A 14058-nucleotide genomic window follows, 5' to 3' on the forward strand; every position below is an offset into this window, starting at 1 on the left:
CTCTTTCCATCTCTCCTTTCCAGGCAGTGAGATGGTGGCAGGATGAGCGCATCGTGTTCTGACAAAGAAGTAACCAGAAGCCCGGAGATGTCAAGGAAGCATGTCCTGTTACCTGCAGAGAGAAAGGGGTCCCTTACAGTCCGCCATTTCACGCAGGAGGTTACCACCATCACCACTTCTAGAAACAAAGAAATGAGAACCAGCAACAACACCCTCCTCAAGAAAACACCTTTTCAGACCGTTTCACTGTCATGGCCTCTGACAACCACAGCACAGAAGACACCCTCTGAGACCTCCTGGTACATGACCAGGCTGGCAGGGAACCAACGCACACCAAGCTGCATCATCCTCTACAGCATTAATCACATCATCTCTGGCATCCCTTTGTTTCAGCCACGTTTGAAAGCACTGTCATTCTGAGCAAACCAGCACTTGTGGGAAAGAGAGTGGTAAAAGTTCAACTGGGTTGAGAAGCACTTCTAGGATCATCACCATATTGTTTTAGAGGTTAATATTGTACATAAGGGTGATGATGGAAGACAACCAATTGAATTACCCATACCCTTGGGGGCCTAGAGAGGAAGACATATGAAGAGCGGCTGAGGTCACTGGGCCTGTTCAGCCTGGAGAAGAGGAGGCTGAGGGGGGACCTCACAGCGACCTGCAGCTTCCTCATGAGAGGGAGTGGAGGGGCAGGCGCCGATCTGTTCTCTTTAGTGACCAGTGACAGGACCCACGGGAATGGTGTCAGGCTGTGACAGGGGAGGTTCAGGCTGGACATCAGGAAGAGGTTCTTCACTGAGAGGGTGGTTGCACACTGGAACAGGCTCCCCAGGGACGTAGTCACGGCACCAAGTCTGTAGAAGTTCAAGAAGCATTTGGACTGTGCTCTCAGTCATATGGTCTGAATTTTTGGGTAGACCTGTATGGTGCCAGGAGTTGGACTTGATGATCCTTATGGGTCCCTTCCAACTTGGGGTATTCTACGATTTCATTTCATAGAAAAAACGTACTTCACTCATCAACTTTGTAATCCTCCAGAATGTCACCCATTCCCTTTAATTTGAAGGCTGCATTTCAAGGAGAGTCAGCACTTCACAGTGCCACTTTCTCCTCTTACCTATCTTTTCTAATTCACCAGACTCAGGTAGCCCAGAACTGGAGAAACATCTACTTCATCACTGAAAGTCTTCAATACCCTGCAACCCCCATTTTTTAGGGCAGTATCTACTAAAACCATAGCCTCTGACTATGAATCCTACATTGGGCCCCCAAAAAATGAGAGCTGATGGGGTCTGGACACTGAGCCCATGCTTCCAACTCTCCCAGTGAAGTCACCTTTTTTTCCAATGCAAAATAATTGCTGTTATTGTTTCCTTTTCGGTAAATTTCTCTTCCTGCACAGCACAGGGCAGCAGTAAGGTCTCACCAACCTCAGCTTTGCAGGAGGGAGGGCTTATGGTATGCCCACTTGCACTGGCTGTGATTTCCAGCCCCTGGTACAACACTTATGCAAACTACGTAGTAGAGCAGCACATTTACCATTACAGGGGAGTAAGCCCTGCTCACGTACGGTCAGCAAGCTCCTTGAGACGTAACGGAAAACCACCGAGCTACGCTCAGAGCAGACCTCTACTGCCTTTCCCGCAAGTGCGCCTGGCCCAGAGAAACTTCAGCTACGACTTCTGGTGCAGCTGCCCACGGCGGTCGCTTCTGAGCGGGCTGCAGCGCAGAAATTCACACCCCTGGCTGAAGAGGCCAAGTAACGGCACGAGGAACGCCTCAGTTACGAAGTTTGGGCTGCGCCGCAGCAGGCTGCAGGCGGCTGCGCGCCCCTCGCCGCTGCCAGACCCGTGCCCGCTCCCCGGTCACCGCTGCGAGCTCCAGCGACGCGGCCCCGCTGCGGCCCCGGCCGATGCTCAGGCAGCTCGCCCCTTGCCGGCGCGGCCGTTAACGCCCTCACCCCCCATACCCCCCCCCCCTCCCCGCTGCCGTTAGCGCTAACGGCTCGGCGAGATTTAAACGCCCAACCGGGGTCCGCGGGCCCCGCCGGCCCCCTCACCGTGTAGCCCCGCTCCAGCTCGCTCTCCTCGTGGCGGAAGGAGGGGATGTACACCTCCATCACCAGCAGCACGGGCAACGCCAGCGCCAACGCCGCCGCCCTCCCGCCTCACCGGCGCCGCCGGCCGTTGAACGGCGCCGCCGCCGCCATCGGCCCGCCGCACGTGACGCCGCGCACGTGACGCGGGGCGGGGCGGGGCGGCCGTTGGGACGCGGCCGTTGGAGGCGCTGAGGGGAGAAGGGGCGGGGGGGGGGGCGTCGGACAGGCGGAGCTCGGGGCTGCGGCACCACGCACACCCCCTGAGGAGAAATAGTCTCCTAATTTCCAACCCGAGCCTCCCCTGGCACAACCTGAGGCCGTGCCCTCTGGTCCCGTCACCGGTTACCTGCGAGAAGCGGCCGCCCCCCAGCTCCCCCTTTGCATAAGCAGCCAAAAACCGACCTTAAAAGTGGGCGCAAATGATAAACGAGTGCTGTTCCCTGACATCTGTGGCTACACTAGCTCGGTGTTTCTAGGACCAGCTTTTAGAAGCATCTTCTGAGAACTAATTGGCTTCATTCTGGACTAGAAACATTAAGGAGAAAGAAAAAAAAAAGTTACAAGCTCTTTTCCCTCCATTTCTCTTCGTTTTACTGCCAGCTAAATTTAATTGTATTTTGCTCTAAGCAAGACCTACGACCTGAAGAATTCAATGCAAAATAGAATGCTTTGACTAAAAACAAGTGGAACAAGTGGGGGGGAAGGGAAGGGAAAAAAGGAAAAAAGGAAAAAAGGAAAAAAGGAAAAAAGGAAAAAAAGAACCACACATAATAAAAAAATGTCCTGAAATCAAAGCTAGCCAGTCCTTGGACATTTGTTTCTGCACAATGCTGCTCCTTGTGCTGCTGACCTAAGCTGCTGATGACCAGCAGACAGTCCTAGTGCTGCTCTGAGGCAGAGGTGACACAAGCAAACAGATGTTCATTCCCAGTCCCATTGCGCCATTTGACATTGCCCATGCTGTAGGCGTCAAATTCTTGGACCACAACGGAGAGTAAAGCCATTGAACAAGGAATCTGACTTTTCCCCAAAGCGACCTCTGGCAAATACATTATTATAATCGTCCCAAGGGAAGATATGTTACATATTAATAGTTTAATTAGTCCAGTAAACACGGGCACGCTAAAGTATAATTGCCATGCTATCATAATTTTTAGTTTCTGGTTAAAACTCCAATCTTTTAATCTTAGTTTCTGTTCTCCAAGTACAAAATGGATGAACCATTTGAATGCTGTAATGCACTGATACTTATGCGAAGCTAGTAGAATTTCACAGGGGAAATATTTGTGGTTGTTTGCCATCTAATAACCAATAATTTCAAAAAGCTACTTTTTGCCCTAATACCATGTAACTTATTAACAAAGAAAAGTTTGAGACATTAATCTGGCTTCAAATTCAATAGTACATAATGGAACTTTTGACTGTGCATCAGCCAAGAGGAACAAGGAAGATTACATGGTGAGCTGAATTCAAATACATCAATATGTTTTGGAATGTTAAATACTTAATTTGCACGATACATCATCATTAGTTTGTTAATCTCTAAAGTTACTGCTGAAGAAAAAATAGGATTTCTCCACATGGCTGACAGACCAAGGACTGTCTTTGTCTCACACACTGAGGAACAAAAATTTAAGAAACATTAATTCACAAAATGCTATCAACGTGTTGAAAACCACCCAGAATTCTTGCTTTTGAAAGTTAATTGCACAAACAATATATGGTGATTATCCCCCTCTTCCCTCCCACACACACAAAAGGAGAATGTATTCTAAATGTAACACGATTTGAACTGGGGTAACTTCTATTAAAATCATGTCAGTAACCTTAAAAGGAAAACTGTAAAAATGGTTGAGCTCTACTGGTAACAATTATGCAGGCAGCCTTCAAATTCCGCTGTGGAGCAGGCACTAGGAGGTCCACTGTAGCTTTTGGCATTCCCGGAATTACTAACACTGCATTTGATTGCAGGTCATGCTGCAGCCCTAGGTTATATTCTTAAGCTAACTTGATCCAGAATGTAAAATAAATGGGTAAATACACCACTGTTTCAACTGTTACCTGTCTCTAGACTTTTCCATGATCACAGAGGCTATGAATCATCATTTAGCATGTCCAACCAATGAAGCATGCCACACTTCCAGTAAGTAAATGAATGCAAACGTGGCATTTTTACAATCATCTTTTCACAGTACGTAAAAACTAAACATTTTTGAATTGGAAATAAAAAAAAAAAAAAAAAAAAAAAAAAAAGGACTATTTTTTTTCTCCTCCAAAGTTGTTCTTGTGCAATTCCTCCTACAGAGGCAATTCCACGTTCCTGACTCTGGAATGAATCCATGGGGGAGAGAGACGGATGGACACAGACACCTCTCAAAGATCTGTTTCCACTAAGCAATGCTCTCTTTTTAGGGACTTTCTGAACGACTGGTTTCCTGATTAGAAATAGGTATGTACGAATTTTAATCAAAATGATAAGTAAAGTTCATGTCAGAGCAAAAGACCAGATTAAAAAGACAGTCCTTAATATGATCAGAACATCAGTTTACTGATTTTTCAGTTGCTACCAGGAAGATTGTTTTTAAGCCTGCACCTCACTGTAGTCCTACTGATACTGGTCTCCTACATGAATAGTAGCAAAGTTTAACACACTTCATAAAACTTCGGGTAGAACAGCAAAATTTGCTTTTTAAGGAGTTCACACCCTCCTTGCTTCTCAAAAGATCTAGCTTTGCTGTGGTGGCAGTGTAGTTGTTTCTAAAGAGTTACAAAGGACTTTCAGCAGCCAGTGAGTGTACAGACCATGCTGGCGAAGATGCGGAAAAGGTTAAATCTGGAAAGCTGTCAGTCAGTTTTCCACACGAACTCATTGTACCAAACAAGAAACTTGCTCCTCCTCCTAAACGGCCACAACGTTTGGAGCCAACAAAAAAGTAATTTTCTGAACAGCATCAGTGCACGTGTGAGAAGGGTGGTGGGGCAGGGGGGAATTGAGTTACTGTAAGGTAACGACAGACTTTCAGATGGTGCAGTGCTCCTCTAACCTGCTGAGACCTTCCCCAGAGTACCACATCGGATGTGAAAGTTAAGATAAAAGCATTTCCTTTCTTGTGATTTGTGCCATCTTCCTTCCTTGTGCTCTTCCTATCTTGGTATCTCTAAACCACAGACATGTGGTTTACCTCAAGCCTTTCCATTCTCATTGCATATTTCTTTTACCCTAGTTTTCATACAATATCTTTTTGTCCGAGCTGCCTTTTCTGAGACACTTTTTCCCAGTTTTCTTAATGACAGCAGACAGATCTTGATTTTTTTTCCCTGCCTTCCCTACGTTAGTGATTTCCTTGTTGATTTTAAGGAGAAACAAACAATCAAAACAAACAAACAAAACCAAACAAACAAAAAACCCACTACCAACAACAAAAAAAATGAAACGACGACCAAAAAAGAGCTATTTTAGTAATACAGACAGAAGTCACTTTGTCAAAAGTTACTCTGCTTATTAGCAATTTCAATTCCCATTCAACTATGGAAGGCAGAAGATTAGAGACTAAAAACAAAAACAAACCACAGAATTGGCTTAGTATTACAGCATATCATTTTGAATAACCCTGAAACCTCACTTCCTCATGTTTCAGTATTGAACTTCTTTTCCTCGTATGGTTGCAATAAACTCAGATTTTGCCAAAGATTTAAATTATTACAGTCTGTTCTAGCCTACAAATGAAATACCATATAGTATATATATTTAAAAAGAAACCTGTCACTGTAGACATAATTGTAGTGGATGCTGGTTGTTCAGTTAAATGCACAGAATATACTAGCCAGCAGCTCATCTCCACCAGAATTTGAAAGAAAATGACGTATCTGGAGCACAAACCCAAGAGATGCCAAAACACAAAATCCCTTATACGGCCTTTACAGAAAAATAATACAGGAGAGGTAGAAGACTGACTGATAAAAAAGCAGAATATTCAATTTTAAAATAGACAGTGACTAAATTAGAGACTTACTGTAGACTGAATGTAAGTATAAGAACGGTAACTATGTATTTGATTTAATCCCCATCACATCATCATTCAGTGGCCATATACTTTTAATTCAAAAAGCAACAGATGGGAATGGGCATGTTTTAAAATTTGTGGTTGTAATCTAAAAAACTAAATTAGACCAAAAAAAATTAAATTTGTAAAAAAAAAAAAAAAAAAAAAAAAAAAAAAAAAGTAGTGCTTTGTCTTTTATTCAACATTTCAAATGTTAGTTACTTCTACAGCAGTAATCAAGTATTTCATCCACATTAGTTTTATTCATACTGATGATGGTGGTACCTGGGTTTGGAGATTCAGGGAAATAACACTTATAACATGTACAATATAGTGTGGTGAGTTCCTCAGGGAAAACACATGTATTTTAGCAATATCTCCATTCACTTGGTTTGAGTAACTGCTAATAAAGACATTAATCATACTAGGAAAGATGTTAAGTCTTTAATCTCCATAATCACAGAATAGTTTGGGTTGGAAGAGACCTTCAAGACCACCCAGTTCTACCCCCCTGCCATGGGCAGGGACACCTCCCACCAGACCAGGCTGCCCAAAGCCCCATCCAGCCTGGCTTTGGGCACTCCCAGGGATGGGGCATCCACAGCTTCTCTGGGCAACCTGTGCCAGTGCCTCACCACCCTCACAGTAGACAATTTTGTCCTTATATCTAATCTAAATCTGCCCTCTTTTAGTTTAAAACCATTACTCCTTGTCCTATCACCATACCCCCCGAGTCCCTCCCCAGCTTTCCAGTAGGCCCCCCGCTAGGTATTGGAAGGCTGCAATGGGGTCTCCCCAGAGCCTCTCTTCTCCAGGCTGAACATCCCCAGCTCTCTCAGCCTTTCCTCACAGGAGAGGTGCTACAGCCTTCTATGATCATCTTTGTGGGCCTTCTCTGGACCCACTCCAACAGGTCCATGACTCTCTCATGCTGGCAGTACTATAGTACTGCTAGAGGCAGTACTATAAGTGGAGTCTCATAAGTGGACTAAAGGGGGGAATACAAACAAAGTAAATGATCAAATTGTTGAAACACAAGAGTTTTATGCAAGCCACATGTGAAATTTCACTAGTGTATTGTGATGCAAAAAAAGACTACACATTTTTTGTATTAGTAACCCTCTGTGACACTGAACTCCAGAAATGCTATTATACTTTTGCTCTCCCACAGGCTTCTGGTTTTCAGAAAAAAAGCCTACACATCTCCTTCTTGTTTTCAGCTGTCTAGTGCGGATAAAATAGTCATACTATTCCCTGCTAGAAGACTAATGTGAAAGCTATTCCTTCTCCCATCAGAGAGAAAAGAAACTGGATCCTGAATTCTATTTCTGATACTGTGGTAAAGGGAAGACTCAGCACTAAGAAAGCTGGAGAAAATACTTCAAGAAAAAAATATCCTGAATGTGTATGTTTACCCATTTTGAGCCTTGCATATCCAATTCAAATGTAGTAGACTAATTCTCGAAGTATTCACCTTGGAACAAATTTCAAGCTGCTTGTCAGTTTTCATTAGCACCCTGCAAGCTAAAGTATATCATAACACATATATCATAACACATATATCATAAATATGCGTGGATCAGTTTCTTCACTATAAACTTACTATGTACTTGAGCTTTTATAATCAGTTACAAGCTAAATGACTAGCACTGATGCACAGGTTGCTACAAGCTTAAGGTTTTAGTACTTCAGCATTTTAAGATGCTTGTTAAAAACTTGACAAATATTTTTTCAAATAACTGTGTCTGTCCAACCTCTCTTGAAAATTCCCAGAAATACTATGTCATCAGAATTCTGTAGAGACAAAATGGAAGATGGTAATCTTAAAAGTATTCACTAATTTTGTTGCATATGTCAGACTATATGATCTTACAGCTGCTGTTAAGATGTTATATTCCCATCTGTTCAGAAATAGTACTGGTTGGTTCTTTATGTTTGACCATTAGCAATACACATCTGTGTGCTTATCATCTTATGATTAGCTGAAAGCAACAGCCTCTCACTACCCGGGTAACAGTTAATATCAGTTAAATTGTTAATATTGTTAATACATGCCATTGATGAAATCAGTATGTCATTAAGATGACAATGGACAAAGTAGCATCTCCAATGTTAATCTTTTGTATTTCAGAAAAATGTTTAACTGTTCTAGTGTCTTACAGAAGATATGAACAGTCTCTGCAAATGTATTTTCTACTGAGGAAAACACAGAGAAGTAGAATAGCAGCCCTTACAACTATCTTACAACACTCTCAGCTGAAGGGCTGATTTTTCTTCCTCCCCTAATTACATTTTTTGCAAGATTTTAATATTATACTAATCCTGAGACCATGAACAACCAGGTTAAGATTGATGTAATTTATCAGTTGAGTAGGACATCAGCATTTGACCATGCAGGTGATCTTAATCTTTCAGAAACTTTGTATGAGATTTCATTTAATGCATGTCTTTTGTCTCTGAGTATTCATGCATTATATTTTACCAGGGCACTGATAAACTTCAGTTAAAAGAATACCTGTAACAAGGAGAATCAGAATTACAAAACAGTTTACCACAAATACTTGCCTGTGCCTCTTTAACACCATCTTCACCGTTCTTCACTGAATTTGCTTCAGCCTTTGATACAATCTGAAATTGTTATGAACACTACTTCTGAGAACACCAATAAATATCTACAGACACAAAGGCAGTGTTTAATGTTTCACAAGGTACATCCCTTTATTATTGTAATCACAAAAACATGATTTTGTACAGGAATGTTTGAGTGAACATTAATCGATGCAACTACATTTGTTTCATAAAGATCAGGTAAACGAACTACAGAACATTGTATTGTAAAGAACAAAAATATCAGCTTTCTGGCCTTGCAGTGCACATTTTAGTGCAAGTATTAAGACACAATAGTGTTCAATTCAGCAATGTATTGCAGAACATCATGCCACAGTCCACTTCAATGAGGGTCAGGACATGCAGCTTGTTAATAAAATGCTGTAGTATATAAAAAAGCCACATGTTAATTCATAAAATATATAGTGGTTTATTTGGATGATTTAAAGTGATTTCACTGTGGAATTTAGGTTTATCCAGGACAAACATCCAGAGTGTCTTGTCATTTGGAATATCCTTCTTTTAGGCAATGGCTTTGGCTTCAGGTAGGAATGCCTCCCAGTATTTTATTAGCTTGAAGAAAATGGGGAAAAAAATCACTATTAAGTACTAACCGTCGGAAAAGAAAACACATATACCTTCCTCTTCTTGTGGCAAACTTCTCTCCACTCAATTCAGTAAGAACACAGATTCATCATATTATCTATTTACATTATTACATTATGCAAGAGAATACAAGTAAAAAATATACAACTTCGCTCAAGCAACAGTTATTATTACACATTGAGCAAAATACTACAGAATACAGTTATAAAGAATTTGCCAGGTTAATTTGCTATTCTTACCTCTAGCGTGTGCAAGCCTCTTCAATAATTCAAAGTACGTATTTATTACAATTTATTCCAGTCTAAAAGTTCAAGTATTACTTCAGTTTTAGAAGGAAAACAGACAAGAAGCTCCATTCCCCATATCCCTACAGGAGCTTCTCCCTTGCTTGCCTGAATAGAGCTGTGCAAAGGAGCATAGTAATAGCTAGAAAACTGCAGTATGTGTTCTCCAATACCATACAGACTAGAAGTAGTTATTTTTGTTTTAGGAACTGCTACACTTACAGCCCGTCTTTTTTTTTTTTTTTAACTAACCTAATATGTAACATTAAATATTAACTGGTACAAAACTTAAAATTTATCTTACCTGCTGCTGTGTTTGCACTAATGATTCTAAGTACTTGATAATAACAGTTTTAAAGTCTTTCACTCGTTCCTTCTGTTAATAAATAAATTATGGCATTAACCAATTTTACATGGAACATCAGTATTATCTAAAGTAAAAATGCCATATACTCAGAATTATACGTGCCTCAAATCTTCCCACTTCCTTGCGAATGGTTTTGGAGATCTGCTCAAAATCTTTTTCTCCTTGCTGAACTTTTGTCTCCCACTGGCAAAGGAAAGACATGCAGAAATGAAACTGTGTTCTCCATTCAGTTCATCAATATTTCAACATTTTCATGTATTAATGATAGTCATTCAGGAGCTGAAAAGGACCTGTTTGTCCTTTTCCATACTTAAGGGAAAGTCTAACAATAACAATTTCAAAATATTTGTATAATAGGACATCACATTAAATGATGGTATCTCTATCACAGTGACATCTGTAGATGACAAATATTTCACTATTGTCACTCAGGAATACTTAAAATCTTTAAGAGATTGTTTAGCAAAGGAAAAGAATCTCTAAAGCTTTATTGGCCATTTCCTTCATAAACACTGTTCTAATAAGAATCTAAACCAGTAAGCTTCCTGTCACTGCCTGTCCAATCAAACATACAAGAGTCTGGGAAGTCACTTCCCTGTACTTTCCTAATTTCTTCATAAAATCACTTAGGTTGGAAAAGACCTTCAGGTCCAAACATCATCTCTGCCTACAGTCATGTATATCCTTATCTTCCTCATAGTTCTATTACAGATAAGCTCACAATGCCTTTTGTTTTGTTTTACAGTTAAAAGCAAAGCACACACTCTCTTTTTCAGTGGTGACCGAAGATACACGAGGAGTAGAAAGGCTATTGCAGGTAAGATCATAAAAGGAAAATTCAGATAAGGTGATGTTGCCTGAGGGTTATGCCATACTGGGAGTGTGGTATTCATGTAAAAATACTACATGACACTAGCTTATATTTGTTCTTGGTTTATGGGAAAAGATGTCCAGCTACACAGTAAGAGATCATTATCGTATACGTTGCCTCGTAACTAGTAGGCTTGCTTTTGCCCTTGGTTTTACATACCTATTATATTGTTAAATTCAAACCCTTTGTGTAGATAGCTATGAAAAAGACCATCAGCCTGACACCACAGACTCATTTAGGCTAACATTTCAAAAATGCAACTGTATCTGTTCATCTCAACATACTAACCCAATCATGGGAGCTAAGTGACCCAGTAACAGCCACCTTTCTCAGAAAAAGGCTGCCAGGAAGCAACATACTCTAATGTAACATGTTCTTGTCAGCAATCCAGCGGTACTGTCTATTCACAAAGGCATTTTGTGTTGCAGCATCAATTTACTGCTGTGCTATGAGATGAACACAATCTACCCGTTCCAATAAATATCTTGATATTTTTATCTTTAGTTTACATTTTTCCAGAATCCCCTTATTTTCAGATACACATTTATGACGCCATATAATACGTCGTAACCGGATGTGCTTCAGGGAAACACAGCCTGAACAGTTATCTAATCACTGAAACAATACAAAACTCAGACAAGAAAAGGGTAGATTAAGACTGTACCATTCTACCACTGCAACTAGGGGCACCTGAAATTTCAGTGCAAGGCTCTATAGGTGTAGGGGACCCCCATCCCTGTTTCATCACCTCCTAATGCCAGGTTTAGTATAAATTATCACTGCATGATGGTCTGCCACCCTATAGTTTCTGACATGTAGGAATTTACACTTTTCAATACAGTATTTCTAGGATTTTTTTTTTTCCTGCAAAAAATAGCTGTCACAGATGACATTCAAGCCGCAATTTCTCTGCCACAAGGACTACTACCACTGAATCTGGCAACTCTGAGTTTATTTAAATGGAAGCAATCTTTCCACCAGCAGATTCAAATTGAGGGCTTACTAACAACCTTCTCTACTCATCCAGTAAAGAGGAAAAAATTCTTAGGAACAGCATCGCTAATTCTTTTCACATTGGGATTGAGAAGGGATCGCTATTTCCTACTACTCCCAACACTCAGGAAGTATTTTGGCTGAGCAGTCGGCTCACTTGTAGCACTGTGGATGGATGAGTCACATCAAGAGTACCAACCAACAAGAATGTGGTCACATAAGACTGACAGTAAGTTTTGCCAGTAAACAGTGGCTTTTTTTTTTTTTTTTTTTTTAAAGAATAAGAAAGCCAAGTTAATGAGAAACTTCAATACCATATGCAAAATATACTGAAGTGCAGAAAGAACAAAGCAGATTGTGGTTAGTGACCAATGAAGAAGCCAAACAAAATAACTGCATAATAAGAGTTGGAAATCTAAAATGATGTTCTCCCATTTTTTAATGAGAGAATACTGGTGCATAATCAGAATGTATTAATGTTAATTATTTAAGTTGTCCTACCTCTTCAATTTCCTTAGTGAAGCATGACAGAAAAAGTGTATAGGTTATGACACTTCAATACGTAAGGTTTATTTTTACTGAAATCACACCATATATACATATATATGGCTAGATATGCTGCATAATAAAGCAAAACATGGGAACAGTTCTCCATTAGTTTTTGTGAGATCTTAGCTTTAAAAGCCAGAAGACACTCCACTGCCTACCCAAGTCATCTGTTAACTATTAGAAGCAATTTAACTTGTCCATGTTCCCCTCCTCCCGTCTCCCAGACTCTGTAGAGACAGTATTCAACCGCCTTACAGATCTTACAATCAGTAACAATTGTGCATATTTTTACCGTAAATTAGTTTCAACATCTTCAATAAATATGGAAAACAGCAAATGAGTAAGTGGTGCTTAAATAAAAATGGCATAAAGTAGTGCATTAATGCAAAATGAATGAGTCAATGCAGAGAGTCTGACCTTTAAAATAATGTTTGATAACATTACCTCTTTTATCTCATCTTTAGCTTGCTGCAACTTATCAGGTTTGTTGGCAAGCTGGAGCTTTGCTTCTGCTTCACGTTTTTTTTGTAAAGTAACCTGAGCATCTTGCCACTTCTGCCAGCATTTCATTCGGTGATCAAACACACCCTGTAATGATGCATTAATTTACTAAACAACTGGAATTGTTAGAGCTATCTAAATTTACAGTATAAGAAGGTATTTCTGTATAAAACTGGAACAACTATACTCAAAGAAACTCCACTATGTCTACTACATCTTCTTGTACTTCGTTTGACAGCACGCTTGCACAGCTAAACACCATGTACAATGGACATTCAAGCCCCTTCAGAACAAACACCTCTGTGCCCCAAACTATTTTTTGTTCCTCATTCCACCAAAACACTACCAAAGCAAGCAAACAACGATGGCAGAGAGGGGCAACAGAGGAAAGGGAGAGGAGACAAAGGAAGAGATACAACAATTTGGCAAGTTCAAAGATAACTCTGGATAAAATTCTTACGCTCCTTTCCCATGTCAAAACCTAATTATACTATACAGTATGACTTAAAGTCCAGTATTTTCTTAAATGAAATGTAGATCCACGAATTATAGTTGTTTCACATTTACAGAAGATTTTGGCTATCCAACAAATATTGCCAAATTATGTTCTTGCTTAGATATAATAGCATAGTGTGCACAAATACTGTGCACAATTAGTACTGCTCAAGGTAGATGTTCACCATTTACATTTTTTCTGGATCCTATTATTACAGAATTAAAATACATTCTCAGTTATAACGATCATTTTTATCATTGGAATAACTATCACAGATTCATTCATTTTATTTAGATGGAACTTAATACAAAAACTTAGTCTCAACTGTGTAACAAATGTGCAAACACACAAGCATTCATTTACCTTGTACCTCAAAGTTTAGTAGTGGGACTTTAAACACTAAAACCGATATTTTTCTTAGCAGTACTCACTTTTACTGCAGCAATGAGACGAATGTAATCACCAAGCAGTTCTGAGAATACGTAAAAATCAGCAAAAGCTTGTTCTTGATGTAACTGATCTATCTTCTCCTCAACTTCAGCAAGCTGAGACAAAGCTCTAGACAGAGCAGTGTGGTCCTCAGAGTTACCTAACATGGCAGCACTTTTAGCAAAGGCAGCTGTGTTGGCTGAAAGTTCTG

At 40.3% G+C, this 14058-nt stretch overlaps 2 protein-coding genes across 3 annotated transcripts in view; both read right to left on the reverse strand.

Annotated features, from left to right (window-relative positions):
• SNX24 (sorting nexin 24) overlaps positions 1-2192 on the reverse strand; it is a 93723-nt gene extending 91531 nt beyond the window's left edge. Inside the window, exon 1 of the mRNA XM_032206543.1 lies at positions 2063-2192. Within this exon, the coding sequence (XP_032062434.1) occupies positions 2063-2122 (60 nt within the window). The 5' untranslated portion in view covers positions 2123-2192. The remainder of the gene's footprint in view (positions 1-2062) is intronic.
• Positions 2193-9161: 6969 nt separating this feature from the next.
• The window catches only part of SNX2 (sorting nexin 2), a 33777-nt gene continuing 28880 nt past the window's right edge, over positions 9162-14058 (reverse strand). The window contains exons 11-16 of one of the 2 annotated variants that reach the window (XM_032205769.1): positions 13850-14055; positions 12866-13009; positions 12374-12385; positions 10111-10191; positions 9946-10017; positions 9162-9324 (exon numbers count right to left, since the gene is read on the reverse strand). In XM_032205769.1, coding sequence (XP_032061660.1) covers positions 9274-9324; positions 9946-10017; positions 10111-10191; positions 12374-12385; positions 12866-13009; positions 13850-14055 — 566 coding nt within the window. In that variant the 3' untranslated portion in view covers positions 9162-9273. The remainder of the gene's footprint in view (positions 9325-9945; positions 10018-10110; positions 10192-12373; positions 12386-12865; positions 13010-13849; positions 14056-14058) is intronic. The other variant, XM_032205770.1, reaches the window with a different exon arrangement.

The sequence above is a fragment of the Aythya fuligula genome, chromosome Z (assembly GCF_009819795.1).
Source record: "Aythya fuligula isolate bAytFul2 chromosome Z, bAytFul2.pri, whole genome shotgun sequence".
Classification (NCBI taxonomy): domain Eukaryota; kingdom Metazoa; phylum Chordata; class Aves; order Anseriformes; family Anatidae; genus Aythya; species Aythya fuligula.